Raw genomic sequence first — 17,992 nt, forward strand, 5'->3', positions numbered from 1 at the left:
TGAAGTTCATCTTTAAGACATTAGAATTATTGTCACTCACTTAATCACAATACAACTTTTTGTCTCACGTATAGGTTGTTAAAAGTATCAAAATAGTTTTTTGTCCTCTAAAAATGGTATAAAATCAAAAATTATTCAATATCATTCAAAGTTTGTAATGTGTTGTTTTACATTGTGTTGTGTTGTTATGTCTTGTGTTGTTTTGTTTAGTACTTACTTAATGTTTAGCAAATGAAAGGCACATGTGTAAAGTTTTAGTAACGCGCCTAATATATCTGATCGAGTTTCAATGGAAGAGAATGATGGTGCAATCAAATACTCGATGAGTGAGAGGTTATCTGATCTTGATCGTACGTTCAGGCTTCAACCTTAAATTTTATATTAAATAAAAATAAAAACTATCTTAACATTTAAATCATTCATTTTTTATCGGATGATTTTGACCTAATGACTGAATACAACTCTGACTGCACCCAATCATATTTTGGACCTAGCATATCTGATTACACTCATATATCTAAGTATACGCTGTTTTGAAATTAAAGTTTCAAACAACCCACTTCAACTTCTTTTCCTAGCCTTGCACACTACTTTTGCATATCTTTATTTGGTTAATATATTTCATTTGACTTTTTCAAAACAAAAGGAAAATCAACTTCAACGTTCTTAGTGATGCTACCAAATACACTATAATCGCGTATGTGATGTGTGTCTCCAGTTTCATCATCATCCTCTATAACCAATGTTATGGCTAAGTGATCTTAGTACTTTTCACTGAGACAGTTGATTCATATGCGGGTGTCTCTAGTGTTATGATAGTAGTTTTATTTCTTTATTCCAGGGTTTTGAGTGATTAGGATTGTTTTTAATTATGTGTAATTTGTCCCTTTAAGTTTAGAACACCTTCTCATCTTGCAGTAAAATTATTTGCTTGCATAAAATCTTTTGTATTTTTGTTAAAAATGCTTTTTTGGTTGGTTTGTGGGTGTTATGTGTCTTTTCAAATCTTTTTAAAACAATTATTTTGTACTTGAATCTATTCAAGAGTCGTAACTGACTATTTAAATCGATACACACAGAGTTAAGAGTTTTGGATTCATTTTTGTATATTTAACTCGATTCAAAAGTCATAACTGATTGTTCGAATTGATTCACATAAAATATGGAGTTTGGATTCATTTTGAATCGACTCATCCTTGCAAAGAAAGATCGTAGAATCGATTCAATCTTCTTACACTGTTCATATTCATATCACCTTATTTGAATGAATTCAACCTATAATTGAATCTATTCAGACAATGCATTTTTGAAAAGTTCAGCAAATTTTCACATTATCCACTCTCATCTATAAATACAACATAAGAAAACATTTTTTTATAGTTCTTTGTTCGATCTAGATCTAGAGGGACAATTATAGGTTGTGTAATGGGTTTAATCTTTCAACGAATTTGAGGTGCTCAAAGTTCCAAAAGACACAAAGAAACTTTCTTTCCTACTCTACATGCTAGGGAATTTTCTAATTCATCGATCTCGAGGGAAATCGAAGGACTCCAAGTTGAAGAAGGAATCTTGACGAAGATTTCCGAAGGATCTTTTGTGATAAACGATTTGAATAATTGAGGTGTTGAATTCATCGATTTTGAGCTCGAATGAAGTTGAATGTGTTATTGCTACAAGTGGTTTAAGGTCTTGGTGATCTTTAGGATTAAAAATTCATAAGCTTCATTAATAACTTGTAATCAAACCTTATAGCGCTTGGACGCAAACATTCAACATAGTGGAAGGTTGTGGAACTTTTCCGTGATGAGTGAACGTACCCCACAGTGAAGATAACTGGGGGAACCACTATACGATGATATTTTCTCATTCCTTGTCTTTTACTTTTCACATTTATTTCCTTGCAAATTGATGAATTGAGATATGTTGGAATTGAACATGTGTTAGGGAATTAATTGCTTCAATAACTTGTTTGTATTTTAAAAACATTGATTTTCGATAAGTCATTTGATCACTTGATATATTAGGAATCCTTGTGTCAATCAAGTTGTCAATTTTTGTTGTGGTTATATTTCAATTTCTAATAATTTCTAATCCTTGTGCGAGATTAATCACCTATTGTAATTTAATATATTTCATTTTGACTTGTTCAAAAATTTCTAATAATTTCTTCCCTAAGTGTTAGTTTTGATTTGAGAATGGAAAATTGGTTAATTGTAAACATTGTTTTAGTGTGATAATCATAGTATCTTCGTTATCCTCATTGTTTTAGTGTAATTGAGTATTTATAATTTGATTATGTTTGGCATGAAAATTGGACATATACCCAATTGATCATACCAATTAGACTTATTATCTACCTATCAATATGTAAGGTTGATAATCAAAGATTATATGCACGAAAAATGTGAAAGACATGTCTTACTTGCATATTCTTTTTGAAAGAAACATTTCTCTACTTGAACAATGGATCATTCTACAATCATATAATATCTTCTTTTAAAAAAAATAGTATACTATTATAAAAATGTAGAATATAGTTTTGATATTAATGTTAGTGTGTGTGAGAGATGAAAAATGTATCACTTGTAAACAACATGAATTGCAATTTTAAAGTATATAATAAATATTTTTTAACTGAAAAAACAATACTTTATTTTTGTTAGAAAAACATGCAGTTTCTTATTTTTGTTTCATGTTGTTGATGATAAATTTAAAGAATCTTTTCATTTTTTGAATAAAAATTAAGACTTAAGAATCTTCATAAGTCATAACCAAATGGTTAACTTAAGAATCTTCATAACCAAGTGGTTAATAAGCCTCAATGTCTAAATATTTGGGAGTATGTTCAATCTTCGCCTTGTACAAAATTTTATTTTCATCTGAACTTTAAATTATTAAGAGTTGTTTTCTCTGAAAATAAAATAAGTGAGTTAAGAAATGACTATCATTCTTATCTTTAATGTAAATTATAATAAGTAATTGAATCATGCATTAGTAAAAAATTAAATTTGATAAAAATAAAGTCTTCTAGAAGAAAGAATTTGGTAAAACAAAATAGTAAAAACTGCATATCAAATTTCTCATTAATAAATAAACATTAATAGATAATTTCTTTTTCCCAAAGCATGCATCTACTTTAAAAGATAATTTGATAACCATTAGATACATTGTATATACCATTCACAAATGAAATAATATATTTTTTTACAAGAAGTTAAAAGGATCATTGTCGATGCCTTTACATATACCGTCTTCTTCAAAAAATAATAATGTCCCTTTAAAAAAAATTATATTAATGTATATAAATTTAGTATTTCATTGATATTTTACGAATAGAAATCGAACTCAATACCTCGTGATTTACAACACTTATATGTATATATCAATCACTTGCATTAGACATTAGTAGTAACATTTATCAACAATATGTTAATGAATTATAATTTTTAAAAGAACATAGTGTAATTCAAGCATATTTTTGGAGATGAAAATATATTTTTCTCTATGTAATTTCTTTTCAAGAGAATGGAGTATATATTTTTTTTATATAAAGAAAGAACTGTGGCATAACTCAAACTTTTAAATATTATAATTCTTTTTTGTTAAACCTTACATATATTATGTATTGTCCTTACCAACTGAGCTAAGCTCACATATATCATTTAATATTAGAATCAATAAAAACAAATTCTTTTTGACGAAATAAATTATTTATTATAAAGTATTATTTGTTTTTTCTATGTCGATGTATCTGACTAAAGTTGAATGAAACAGTTACTTAGACATAAATGCTTACAGACAGTTACAAAAAAAGAGTGAAGACTTTGAGTTGTCTAGCTCTATAAATTTTGTAAGGCACTTGGAGGGCATAGAAAGTGGATACTCATGCAACACATTTTATTGGAGACACCTATCGTTGACTAATTGAATTAAAAGGTGAAGAAATAATCATTTTCAAAACTCATTTTTTGACTGAATCTTGAAAAATATTTTCAACTTTTTTTATTTTACTTTATTAACTTTGTATAGTGCTCTCATATATGTTGTAGTGTGATATTGCTTTAAGAAGAAGGATAGATAGATAGATACAATTACAAATCAGAGGATGGCCCGTAAGGTGAGAAAATCTATATATCATAATTTCTTTGTCTTCAATTTTTTATATTAATATTTGTTTTTGTCTCTCTTCAAGTTTGATATATAGAGTATTGATCTTATTAGCTATTGTTAATGTTGAATTTGTTTTGCTTAATCTTGGTTTCTCATGTATAATTCGATTCTGGCTCTTAGTTATTTCACTCTCCATTCCTAATTATAAGTAAAAAAAATGAGTTAAAGAAAGTTGATGGATCAAATATATAAACTTTCTTTGACATTTTTGCTTATAATTAAGAAGATGGATATTTTTTTAATATGGAGCATAGTGAATGAATTTGCTAGATACATTGCATACAATATTGTGTTTCAAGACAGGAGTGAAGTAGAGGGAGAGAGATTCTGAATAGTTCACTAGGTTTAAATATTTAGATGGGTTTTGTTCGAGACACCGACAAATATTAAATACGAACACATTTTTTAGTTGATATTCAAACTTTAATTTATCACGTTGTACGAGATTAATAAATTGTATAAATGTTTATGTTTGACCCATTTTCTTTGGTAGGGTATAGGACTTTTAATACATATAAACAAATTGTACATGTTTTGATAAATCTCTTAATCTTTTATAAAAATATATAGGAAAATAGGGAAAGTGAGAAGGTTAAAATTCATCGATTTTGATTTTTTGTGAACTTGTTGTCGAACAAGGTTATTTAAACTGGCCCACGTTAATCAATATAGTGTGATAGACGTGGTAGAGACTTGAATTTCTTAACCATTTGATCTAGTGTTGCATCCTGATTTTGGTTTATAAAAAATGGCACGTTGGTCGACAATGTTACCATGTAGAACTATCTTTCGACCGGAAAAAAGGAGGAACTTTTTATGCTTCATGCAGTGCTTTTGGACGTCAACATTTGGCTGATTCTATGCACCACATAAAAGGAAATAATATCATTGACTAACATCCCCTCGAATTAATGCCGTTGATCAAGACGCATTAATTTGCTTAGTTGGAATTGGAAAAGTTGTAACAACATGACATGGTCCGTGAGTCATTAGGCATTCCTCCTCGCGAAGAAGTTCGCCAAGACACGTGTAAAGTAGGAAGTGGAGTCCAATTCAGCAAAGCTGGACACACTACATCAAATTCCGGTCGAATTTCATAAGAAATTAATGTTGCTTGCTGACCTCAAAGACTTGTTGATCAGCAGCAAGCGAGTCCTTGTAGCATCGACCAGTAAAATAGTCGAATGCTCAACCCACGTATTAGGGAACTCAGTAATTTGCAATGTCTAGCTCCAAATGAAATCGTTTAGCGGCATTGTCCCGATTGTAAACGCGCTTAAGATAGTCCCACCTTTTCTTAGCAATAGAAAAGGAATTTGGATTATTAATCATTTGACTATCAATAGAAGCTAGAATCCAAGTTATAATCTGAGCGTACTTTGTCTGCTAAGCTGCCATCATAGCAGCATCTGCAGCGGGCGCAGAGGAGGTGCCATCTACATGACCTCACAAGCCTTTCCCTTTAACAAACCTCTTGAATTGAAACTCCCATGCTGAATAATTTTTTTCCGGTAAAACGAACAAAACAATTATCCTTCGACTTCTCTGTCAACATGATGGAGATACCACACTAAACTACAAACAAAATAAAGAGAAAATTCAATATGTTATCATTTTAAACCTAATCGATTACCTTGTTTCACCGGTTTCATGTTAAATTTTCCATCTTCTATTAGTACATGCACAAGAATAATCAAGCAAAAAACTATGAAACATCATGTAACACATGCACACACAACAGAACATTCATATGATCTATTTGGAAACCAATTTGCGAGCTTCTTTACCCTACCACTACTAGAAAAAATAAAATTAGTGACAAAATAACAAGAAAATGATTAATCTTGCACTTGTTTGTAATTATTGATTTTATTAATGGCTTTTTAATTTGAATAGGTGTTTGAACTTGATAAACATGAGGAGGAGAGTATCAATCCTTGCACAAGAGATGGATCAATTGATTATTATGGAAAACCAGCTATAAAAGCTAGAACAGGTGGATGGAAGAGTGCCTCATTGCTGTTAGGTATTCACATGCTTCTGGAATGACATTTCATGTTGTTGTTAGGTTCGAAGATAGTATCTATATTTCATTAGTATAAACAAGATAATCATTGGAGACAATCGAAGTTAGACAGCTTACGCGATAAACTTTTAAAGTTGTTAACGCAGTTCATATAGATGGTTAATTACATTCAACAGATGGTAAATAGACACACCGAGTGATAAAACTCATTAACCACTAATGTAAGTTTATTATGGTTATTAGGTTAACCATAATATCCATGTACTCAATTACATGTAGATTTGAATACCTGAAAATTATGGTTAATCACGATTCACGTCAAAATTCTTGGTTAATGAAGTTACATTGATGGTTAATGAGTTTGTCATTATTTCCGCGAACTATCTACTAAATGTAATTAACTATCTATCTGAACTGTGTTAACCACTTACATTGTTGTCGCAAAAATCGTCAAATTTTGATTGTTCACACTGCATTTGTAAAAACTTAATTCTACATGACCATGTAGTCTTTTTGTCACATGGAGGTAACACTAATTTTTTCACATGTTAAATTCTACTGTATTATGAATATGTTTTTAATTGTATCAATATTTTTATTTCAAACAGTGAATCAACTACTAGTTGCATTAGCTTTTACTGGAGTTGAGGTGAATTTGGTTCTCTTTGCAAAGTTAGTACTGAGACAAAGTAATGCTGAGTCAGCAAACACTTTTAGCAGATGGATGGGAACTACTTATTTCTTCTCTTTAATTGGAGCTTTTATTAGTGACTCATACTTGGGAAGATACCTCACTTGCATCATATTTCAAGTTGTGTTCAACATTGTAAGTATTCAAATGCTACTATATGACTAAATATTCACATGCAACTCTTTCAATATGTTTATTTTTTTTTCATGTCAACAAAAGATTACAAGTTTGAATGAGTGTTTAGATTAGTATTGATAAAAATTTCCAATAAACTAGCAAAATACTCGTGCATTGGTTACCATAATAAGGTAAACAACTGACCCCACAAACCAACACGAGTCTTTTCAACGTGTTTTGTCCTCACTCGCATGCTTTCCGAGAAACTTCCCATAAGGTCACCCAAAATTGCTCCAAGTCAAGCACGCTTAACTGTGGAGTTCTGGGCTACCGAAAAGAAGATGCATCTTGTTGGTATAGGTAGTACCAAACAATTCTTATAAGTCTTCCTTCAACCATGTAGTCTCATACCTGCACAGTCTCAGGATCCCTTTCATTCTGATGTGGTTCGGTTGCCTAGAAGCTGCCAGGAGCCGCGCAATGTCATGCCTTGTGCACTGGCGACCACTCCCCGCCCTCGTCAACCTCGGGCGTTACATCTACTAGTCAAAGACTTGTTAAGTAATAATTACATAATTTTGTATCCAAAAATACCCTCTTTTGGTTCCTTAAACAATGCCATAAGCCCTAAGGGTACTTGTTCGCATTTTTCATTGTTTATAAAACATGCAAACTACAATAGTTTCACTAAATCTAAAGTTGTATTTTATTTTTCTTTATGTAGGGATTGGTGATATTATCCTTATCAACTCACTTCCTTTTACTTAAACCTAAAGGATGTGGAAAAATAGGATTTCTATGTGATCCTCATTCACCACTTCATGTTGCAATACTTTACATATCAATATACCTAATAGCTTTAGGAAATGGAGCTGCTGATCCTGCTTTGGCAACATTTGGTTCTGATCAGTTTGATGAGGAAGAACCTAAAGAAGAAAAATCTAAGACCTTATTTTTCAGCTACTTTTATGTGGCATTGAATCTAGGATCATTGGTAGCCGAAACAGTACTGGCTTACATAGAGACTACAGGAAATTGGGTGCTTGGATTTTGGATATGTGCCGGTTGCGGCGGTTTTTCATTTCTCATTTTTATGACTGGAACTCTCAGATATCGGCAGATGAAGACGTCTCGAAACCCTATCTCGAGGTTTGCACAAGTTTTTGTGTCTTCAATGAAGAAAATAAAATTTCAAGTACCTGCAAATGGAGAAGGTCTCTATGATGTTCAAGAAGGGAGTGATCCAAGTGTTAGGAGAATGCATCACACTAAGGGCCTCAGGTAAGTGTTTTAAGTTCATAGGTTTGAAACTTTGAATACAAGCAAAAGTCAATTATAGAGCTGAGGTAACTAAATTATTGAGAATCACTACCCTATTTGGATATAATTCATTATGTGCTTATATAAGCTATTTCTATAACAAAATATTAAATAGTTAATTTTTTTCATATAAGCTATTAGTTGTTTTCATAAGTTATTCTAGAGAGCTTATGAAAATAATCTGAAAACAACTTATGGACATGCCGTAAGATGTTTTCTTATGCCTTCCAAACAATCTCATTAGTGTTTATCTCCGTAGATAAGTCAATCCAAGTAGGCCAAATAGACTAGATTTCACTCAATACTTTAAGCAGTGATCCTCCTATTCCTATGTAAATAAAATTCATATACCAAGACTTCGTTATTTGTAAATGTGAAAAAGTAGATATGAAGCTGGAATGATAAGGAAAAGTGGAAAAATAATTTCTTTGCATTCTTATTGGTTTATTCGAGCTTACCTACTGGCATAAGCACTTGTAAGGCTGTTGGGAGAGCTTACGTAAACAACTTATGACACTTTTTTTTTACGGAAACAACTTATACAGCTTATATGAAAGCAATTTATGACATGTTCATAAGTTGTTTTCAGCTTATTTCCATAGGTTCTCTAGACTAACTTATGAAAAAAACTTACAGCCTATATGAAAGCACTTTGACATTATTTTATCTTCTGTTATTGATATAGTTTCTGCATAAGCACTTATATGATAAGCATTTATGCTGTGAGTGCTTAATTATACTGTTTATCCAAACATGAAATGACTTCAACAAAGAGTTTTCAATATTGTATTCATATTTTTTTGTTCATTTTTGCTGGTGACAAACAGGTTTCTTGATAGAGCAGCTATTATTTCTACTAAAGAAAAGAACCAATTGCTAGAGAAAGCTGAAAATCCAAATCCTTGGAAACTCTGCACTGTGACACAAGTTGAAGAAGTGAAATGTATTTTGAGACTATTGCCAGTTTGGTTATGCACCATCTTCTCCTCCGTCGTCTTCATACAAATGCTTTCTCTATTCGTCGAGCAAGGCTCAACAATGAACAGAAAATTTTACAAGTTTGAAATCCCTCCTGCAAGCATGACAGCATTCGACATCATTAGCACATCAGCATTCATCATGTTATTCGACATTCTCATCGTTCCATTATACGTGAAAGTCATCAAAAGAGATCCGAAACTTCCTAGCGAACTACAAAGAATTGGAATCGGACTATCCATTACAATACTAGCCTTGATTGTCGCCGGTTTGGTAGAAAGAAAAAGGCTCGAGTTTGCTAGCAAAGACGGAAAAGAGACGAGTTCTTTGAGTATCTTTTGGCAAATACCACAATATGTGCTTGTAGGAGTAGCAGAAGCATTTGTATATGTAGCACAAATGAACTTTTTTACAGCACAAGCACCAGATGGATTGAAAAGCTTGGGAATGGGGTTATCAATGTCTTCATCGGCAGTTGGTAGTTATGTTGCCAACACGATTTTGACTGTCGTAATGAAAATCACTTCGACTCATGGACGACCTGGTTGGGTTTCACCTAATCTAAATGATGGTCATTTAGATTGGTTTTTCTTCTTGTCAGCATGTTTAACAGGTATTAACTTGATATTTTATATTGTGTGTGCAAGAAGATATAAGTTGATAGAATTGGAGAAGAGAGAAGAGGCAAAGGAAGAGGAAGTTGTGAATTGATTTGAGAGTATGGAAGCAAAAACTTTGGTGGCAGAAGGTGAGGTAGCAAGGAAAGAAAATAGAGTAATATTTGTCACATGGTTTTTTTTTGGACTATGTTTTTATACTTTATAGTTTTATATGGAAACAGATTCTTAAAAATGCTAGACATTACATTAAATATTGTTATAGAGCCTAAAAACTTGTAGTCCAATTGATACTAGAAAATTGTAGACTTGCAGGGATGAAAATTGGCATGGTTGAAGTTATGTGACTTATCTTATGGTATATCAATTTTAGTTTAATCTGTATTGATCATTGAACCATTCAATCAGTTCTTATTCATTTTAACAAGACATATCTGGTAAAAAAATTAAAATTTTGCCACTTCTCTTTTCCTGAAAAAGTCCTTGCATTGGTTTTTTTCTGTACTAAAATTCTTAAAAAAATGATGTGGTCTCAATAGATATTGAAGGATTTAGTGTCTTCACTCAGAATTTCCAAGGTACAGTTTCAAACACATCGCACGTTGATGGAGCTGTCAACACAGTTTCAAACACATCTTTACAATATCACGATAGTCTTAGTCACAATGGCTGTGTGCGCGCGCAAAAGCTTGTGCAATGCAGTTTTAACACTTCGATGGTACAATCTAATTCTTTAACCCTTTGTTTAAGGGAAAAAAAAAATCTCTTTTATTGATCTTGCAAACTAAAAACAGTTTTGTGTGTCATGACCTGCGGCCACAAAACTTAACAGGTGCAATTTCTCGCATCAGGTAGAGTCTGAGGATAGATATACATAGTCGTATCCCACAAGCGGAGAGGTTGTTTTCACAATTTGAACCCATAATCTCTAGTAACCTCTAGGTTACAAGGCAACAACCTCAGCGTTGCGCCAAGTCTCACATGCTATGCATAAATGGAATAAATCTTGATAAAACAAAATGAACTTCAGCGCAAAATCGAAACCCAAGATAAAAGTGCTCAAAATTATTTGAAAGATTAATCATGTTTGATATTGTATAAACTCTTTTAAGAATGCATCAACCTAGTAAAATTTGATTGCAACTCTAAAAAGGTATCCTTCAAAGTGTATTTAGGAAATAAATATCTGGAGTCATGAGATTTATCATTTTGCAATCTTTGCAGCCAATTCTCTCACCAACTTAGCAGCTACCATAGCAGTCATTCCATCGACAGTATCGCGTTGTGGGTTGAATTCAACCACATCTCCAGCCACAACATCGCCTTGAAGATTGTGTAGGATGTTAAGAACATCGCGGAATGAAAGACCTCCTGGTTCTATGTGAGACACTCCAGGAGCAAAAGCAGGATCAAGACAATCCACATCTATTGAGATATATACACCTTTCACACCTTCCCCTAGTTTCTGCACAAGTAAATCACCAAGGTTCGGAAAAACACCAATGAAGCACCGAATCTCAAAACAACATAATAATAGTAAATTCCATTTTGTACAATATTTTGCTTCAGTACCCAAGCATATACACACACGTACACGCAAACACACTGAGACAGAGAGAGACATACCAGGTTCTCTAGGAAGTGGCGATCTCTGGAAAATGTTCGCATTTCATATTGCTCAACGCCAAACTTTTTTGCTTGTGCGCGTCCTTCAGTTGTTATTGAACGTATACCAACCTGAAATAAATTAATAAATTAAAACATGAAGGTTAAATGACATATCTTACAAACCATGGGTGAACACTGACATTTATAACCAGAGGAAAGAACTTGCAGCAATTTATGTAACAAAACAAATTAAAACAAAATTCATCTGATTACGAAACAAGTCAAAAAGAAACTAAAGAAACATTACATCTACACTAAATGAAAGACGGTTTAATTCAACATTAAATTTATCAACTACAGTTCTCCACTCCCATAACATAATGACATGATATAAATGCTAAATGAGAAGAATGAAATAGAATGTTATTACAGAGAACAACGAGGTTTATGTTTCAGAAAAGCTATAAAATTAAGTGCATGTTTGGATTGACAGTGCAGTCATGATTTTGTCAAACTCAAGCCACCACAATTTTGGCAAAAGCTACACTTTGTAGCTTCAACAAAATCACAGTGCCATCATGATTTTGGCAAATTAATCACAATTCCAGACATACATTAAACTGTTTAGGATATAAGAGAAACACATACACACACACACACACACACACACACACACACACACACACACACACACACACATATATATATATATATATATATCAAGAATAAAAGGGTACCTGCAAGAGTCGCCGAACATAGTTACCCTCCATGACTCGAGCAAAAGAAGAAGCATGTGAATAATAGTTTCCTTCAAATTCATCATAGTTATCGGGGTGTGCATCAAGATGAAGAACATCAACCGGTCCTCCAAGCTTCTCAGAGACGGCTCTAATAACGGGAAATGATATTGAGTGATCGCCACCCAAAACTAAGGGCCTTAACGGATCCTGAAAGAATGTGGACAACATGAGGATCAAACATATTCAAACAGAAAGTTATCAGCAAAACATCATATTTCACATGATAGTATAATCAATGCTAAGAAACAACATATTGAGCATGATGAAGGTGTATATGTTTATAGGGACCAAATCATTTGACAGTGTTCTCATCATAAGCTCATAAATTGGAAAAAATACCTCTTCCATCACTAACTTGACAGATTCACCAATGACATTCATCAATCTATGATCATCTACACCACAATCTCGAATTTCTTGAATAGGGACATCACCAACATCAGTTAGCACTCGTGCGTCCTGTAAATCCTTACCTGAAAATCAAAATAATTATAGAATAAGTTGCTCGTGTGACAACTTTAGCTTCATAGACAGTGTCTAATAGAACCATTGTTGTTAAAAAGCTATGCTACATGGTAGCAAAATTTGAACAAATTGATATTGTTCTGCGATACACTATTTTGAACCAAATATTGTCAAATAGCGGCAACAATGGCACTATTGTGTGTGGAATTTGAACAAACCGCTATTTCCTACGATCCACAATTGACAACACTTTTTTTTTGAACAAGCACAATTGACAACACTGAATAGAATACAGGTGAACAGGCACTGTTACAGCAATCCATGTTAAAGGCCTAAGGGCAACCCGGTGCACTAAAGCTCCCGCATATGCAGGGTCCGGGAAGGGGTCCCACCATTTGGTGTATTGTATGCAGCCTTACCCTGTTAAACACAAGAGGCTGTTTCCAGGACTTGAACCCGCAACCTTCCGGTCATATGACAACAACTTTACCAGTTGCGCCAACTTCACAGCAATCCATGTTATCCTCAGAAAATACAACCACAAGAGGACATAAAACATGTCTATGGTAACTAAAATCCTAACGCGAGTCCAATAATTTCGACATTTGTATTCTTGATTCCTTCTACTGCCTAGATTTCATACAAAGAATAAATTACAATTTGAATATGTGTTCACAAAGCATAATTTAGACTCGCCTACACAAAAAAAATCATTTTTAAGACTTCTACGATCCTAAGGAAATTCACGATTATACCTTCTTCGGTTGTCGAGTTTGTACTACCACACCAAATGGCCTCCCTAATGCGAGGAGGTGCAAATGCAGGCCCTTGAAGGAATGAGGAATTATGACCCAAAGGAACTCCAAGAAGCGATGAAGTTGCAACAGCACCTCCCAAAGCACGCACGAGTTCTCCCTGCAGAGAAGCAATTTGTACGTTCATATTGCTTTCATACAACGCTTATAACCAAAATCATCCAAATGAAATATAAAATTATGGGTCAAAGGACATAACAGCAATGAAACACAGATTCAAACAGGCAAAACATAGCCAAATAATGACTTGCCTTAAGCTTTGCTCTTTCTCTAATCAGGGTAAGTGAAGCGTCAATTACACGATTTTGGCCATTCTCTAGCAAAGCAGATGATACATTTGCCGAATTCAGTCTCTGCATGTAATGGATGCCTCTACGTGCTATCGTCGACATTTCTGTAACGAAATAACAAAACAATTAGTATATAGAAGCCAAAGAATTTCTATCAATTCAACTCATATCACTGACCAATAAATTTCACATTTTGAAGTGAACACAAATTTACAACTATTTTACACTGAAGAGAAGAGTTTATGAGTGTAGTCGATTGCAGACCATGGCGAATGGGCAAAAGTCCGTTCTTTTGAACCACCATAAAACGCCATGGCACCCAGTGTTATCAAATAGAGGCTATGGCTCTAAACTTAGCCGAATTTAAACAAAACGTTATGATTCTACAATACATTATTTAGTACAAAGTATTGTTTAATAAGTAGCATAGCAGAATTCAAACAAACCACTATTTTCCATGATCTGTGATTGACAACAATAATGACGCCACCATCCTTCAAAAACTGGCCACGGCAGTGTCAAAAAATTCGCCACTGCTATGGCCACTATTTGACAACACGGAAATTTATCAGTCTCGATGACATTGCCACTACACACGACATACATCTAATCTAGGACACTATAATTTGGCAAATTTATCCTTAATCTTATTAAAAAAATAAGTGAAAGAAAAAACCCAAGAAAATGGGTTTCTTCAATCTCAATGTTAAAAAATCAAAAACCCAAAATTCTAATCTAGCCATCAACCATCAAACAAATAATGAAAAAAAAAAAAAATCATTATTTACACTGTTTCATCCTTTTTAATCAGAAAAAAAAAAAAAAAAAAAGCAGAATACCAATCACAAAACATTGATTTCATTTTCTAAACAATCAAAAACATTGATTGATCTAATGATCTTACAACTTCATCTAACTAAGCAATGAAAAAGCTATACCTCAAAATACTATACCAAAAAATAATGAACTTTTGAAAAGAAAAAAAATAACAATCTCAAAAACCATAGAATTTTCAGTTTTGGATAAAAAGACAAAAAAAGAGACAAAATGATGAAACACCCATGATTTATGATTGTGTAAAGTATCAAACTTTAACACTTAAGGTGACAGATTCATGTTTCATATTATCATCATGCAAATAAAGAACAACCAATTGAGGTATGGAAAAAATGGGTACCTGTGAAAGTTGGCAGAGAACAGAGGAAACTCGTTATGGAGGAGAGAGAGCGAGTGGAGTGGCGCTAATTATAAAGGATTTATTTCGCTAATGTGTCTTTTTTCCACGTATATCCAATGTATCTTCATGTAATATTCTAACTTATGTTTAATGATGGGTGATATAGATAGAAATAGAATTGTTCCGATAACAAAGTTCATTTGTAGAGATAATGCATTATTATATGTAAGGATTAAATTTTGAATTTCGGATACCCTCTCATTCACCTTATGCATTGTTATAGATTTAAACCAAATGAAAGTTTTTATTTTTAGTTTAACATTATTGATATTCGTTGATTTTGTTGAATATTTTAAAATAAAAAATTATTTCACTCAAAAATAAAATCGCATATGGTTTGATTAGGATGACTTGTTTAAATAAATCCAATTTAATTCAATCCAATTTGTTACAGTTTAATTTAGATTTGTTTTTTTATGTCCAAATTACAATTGTGAAAAGAAAAAAAAAAGATAGAATTGTGAATTTTTTTTATTAATTTTTAATATTGTGAATACATTATAAATTTTTAGGTTTAATGTAAAATATAACATATAATATACTAAAAACTAGAATTAGGAATAACGATAATTGATTGTGTTTCTTATAAAAAAAAGAGAATATGTTTCATAGACATTATTTTTTACATACCACTAATGTACCACCTCATGTGGCACTAAGCATATTTAAGTAATTTCATCACACCACTCCTTTTCCTTTTTTCACCTTCTTCTCTCTTCTATCATCCTAGAGACAAAGCCTCCGCCATCACCACCAATGCCATTGTCGTGCCTCCACAACACAGCATGCAACCCCACACCGATGACCTCACATTGAAACCTCCTCTGCAATTTTTTTTTCTTTCCTTTTCCTTCTTTCTCACCCACAAGATTCCTTCCTTCCGCTTTCTCTCTTTCTACTCTGAGCTTTCTCGTCGAGTTTTCTATGGCCGGGTTTTCTCTTTAACTTTCACGATCTGATAGAATATTAACATACAGAGGTCGGATCTGAACCCATTAAAATGACGGTAGTGTAGTGGAGTGACCCTATCTATGTTGGAAGTTGACGTCAATGATGGAGGTATAGGTGATGGCAGTTAGGACAAATCTAAGCAGATCCAGGGATAGGAAGAACGACGGTGGTGAGTAGGAGGATGGGTTGTGGTGGGGCGGCAGTGTTGGCGGCGGCGGTCGGTCAGAAAAGATAGGGTGAAGGAAAGGTGACAGAAGAGAGAAAAGAGGGTCACAAACAAAATTGTTGAGTGTGTTTGTGCGTTGGGCCGCTTAGCCACGTGTCAGTTTTGTGTGTGGTGGTTTAAGGTGTGTATGTCACCTAAGGATGTCAATATCAGGACTCTAAAAAAATGATCGGTTGTGTTTGATGTAACACCCTAAAACTCCACATACAATATTTAAACAATTATTCAATAGGTAGTCACATAAGTTTGAGGTGCTACTTCATCATTAATCCAACACATATGTATAAATCATCGTAGTCATAAACAATCGCAGCGGAAATAACATCTCAGACATAATAAAGTCATAATCTCAAAATCTCATATGCATCAACATAGTGAACTCAATGGTTTCCCAAACATAATCTGAAAGATAAAATAGAATTCCCGACATCCTAATCAGAGCTTACTAACTAAGACTCATGAAGCATAAAAGACGAGTAGGCGCCCGCCGTCCTCGAATACTCACATCGACTAAGAGTCATCAACCTGCACGTCTACACCACGAGGATGTAGGTGACCAAAAAGTCATTGGAGGATAAGATATACGTTCAACATAAAAAATATATGAACTCATGCATAGTATTTAGGATTCACAAATACACATATTCATTTCCTAACAATATTATAATCACATTTATTCTCATTCGATTAATTAAATAAATACAACAACTCTTAAAATCATCGTCACAAGTTATAACAAATATTCACATCGTCACTTTATCACCAAGTCGAATATATATCATTCACATTTCATCACAATCGTCACAATAACACAAATATCTCACAGACACACATAGCCATGTACATATCTTCTCATAAATTCACATAATCAAATACACGACTCCCACATAGACTCATATGCATGCAATGCTCTATACGACTCTATTTGCATGTGGTACCGTTTTTGGATATTGAAGTTATGTTACCGAGTGATCCATCATCTTCAAGATTATTGGATAATTCGGAGTTATGTTACCGAATTAATCCCTCATCATCGTGATACACATCTTCGTGATTACTAGATTATGAATGTATGGACTTCAAGTATAGACTCATAATGCACAACACCATAAAACTCATCATTATATAATTCATACCATTATAAAAGTATAAATATTTTTGCATGCAAATTTGTTACGTTTTGAAAAATGAATCTGAAATCCAATATGGTTTCCGTGGTATTCAATTTTTTGGGATTGATTTGCATGCAATTTTGATTTTGATCGATTTGGATGTAAACACGTCAAGTTTTAACAAATTTATAGTGCTACCATTTTTTTTTTAAGAGGCACAATATCAAATGTAGTTTTACAACGATATCCACCTTAATATTTCTAATCACTAGATTGCTCATATATATATATATATATATATATATAAAAGCAGATTTGAATCTCAACCCCTATATATATTATATAATGTTCATATCAACTGAACTAAACTCACAAATTATTGATGTCTCACCACTAATAAACTTTTTTTTTTCTTCTTTAGAATCCACCTCTATTAAATTAGACTTTTTTTGTTTGTTTTTAAAGAACCTCTATTAGACTCTTTTGTTTTGGTCTTTTTTTACCTAATAAGACAACTCATATAGTTAATAGTAAATTATTTTCACACCACTCCGCTTTTATATTATAAC

The 17,992-nt window shown here is 32.9% G+C and overlaps 2 protein-coding genes across 2 annotated transcripts; one reads left to right on the forward strand and one right to left on the reverse strand.

Moving 5' to 3' along the window:
* Nucleotides 1–3,828: 3,828 nt before the first annotated feature.
* On the forward strand, nt 3,829–10,297 carry LOC11425559 (protein NRT1/ PTR FAMILY 7.3). The gene is made up of 6 exons (XM_039832853.1): nt 3,829–3,936; nt 4,050–4,117; nt 6,067–6,196; nt 6,805–7,022; nt 7,729–8,285; nt 9,152–10,297. The coding sequence occupies exons 2-6, from the start codon at nt 4,106–4,108 to the stop codon at nt 10,011–10,013; spliced, it is 1,779 nt and encodes a 592-aa protein (XP_039688787.1). The 5' UTR covers nt 3,829–3,936; nt 4,050–4,105; the 3' UTR covers nt 10,014–10,297.
* A 661-nt stretch (nt 10,298–10,958) lies between these two features.
* On the reverse strand, nt 10,959–15,223 carry LOC11423071 (arginase 1, mitochondrial). The gene is made up of 7 exons (XM_024780939.2): nt 15,075–15,223; nt 13,859–14,001; nt 13,548–13,707; nt 12,667–12,800; nt 12,265–12,474; nt 11,546–11,656; nt 10,959–11,384 (listed from the first exon to the last, which is right to left on the reverse strand). The coding sequence occupies exons 2-7, from the start codon at nt 13,997–13,999 to the stop codon at nt 11,124–11,126; spliced, it is 1,017 nt and encodes a 338-aa protein (XP_024636707.1). The 5' UTR covers nt 14,000–14,001; nt 15,075–15,223; the 3' UTR covers nt 10,959–11,123.
* Nucleotides 15,224–17,992: the final 2,769 nt, after the last annotated feature.

This window comes from Medicago truncatula, chromosome 4 (assembly GCF_003473485.1).
Source record: "Medicago truncatula cultivar Jemalong A17 chromosome 4, MtrunA17r5.0-ANR, whole genome shotgun sequence".
NCBI lineage: Eukaryota > Viridiplantae > Streptophyta > Magnoliopsida > Fabales > Fabaceae > Medicago > Medicago truncatula.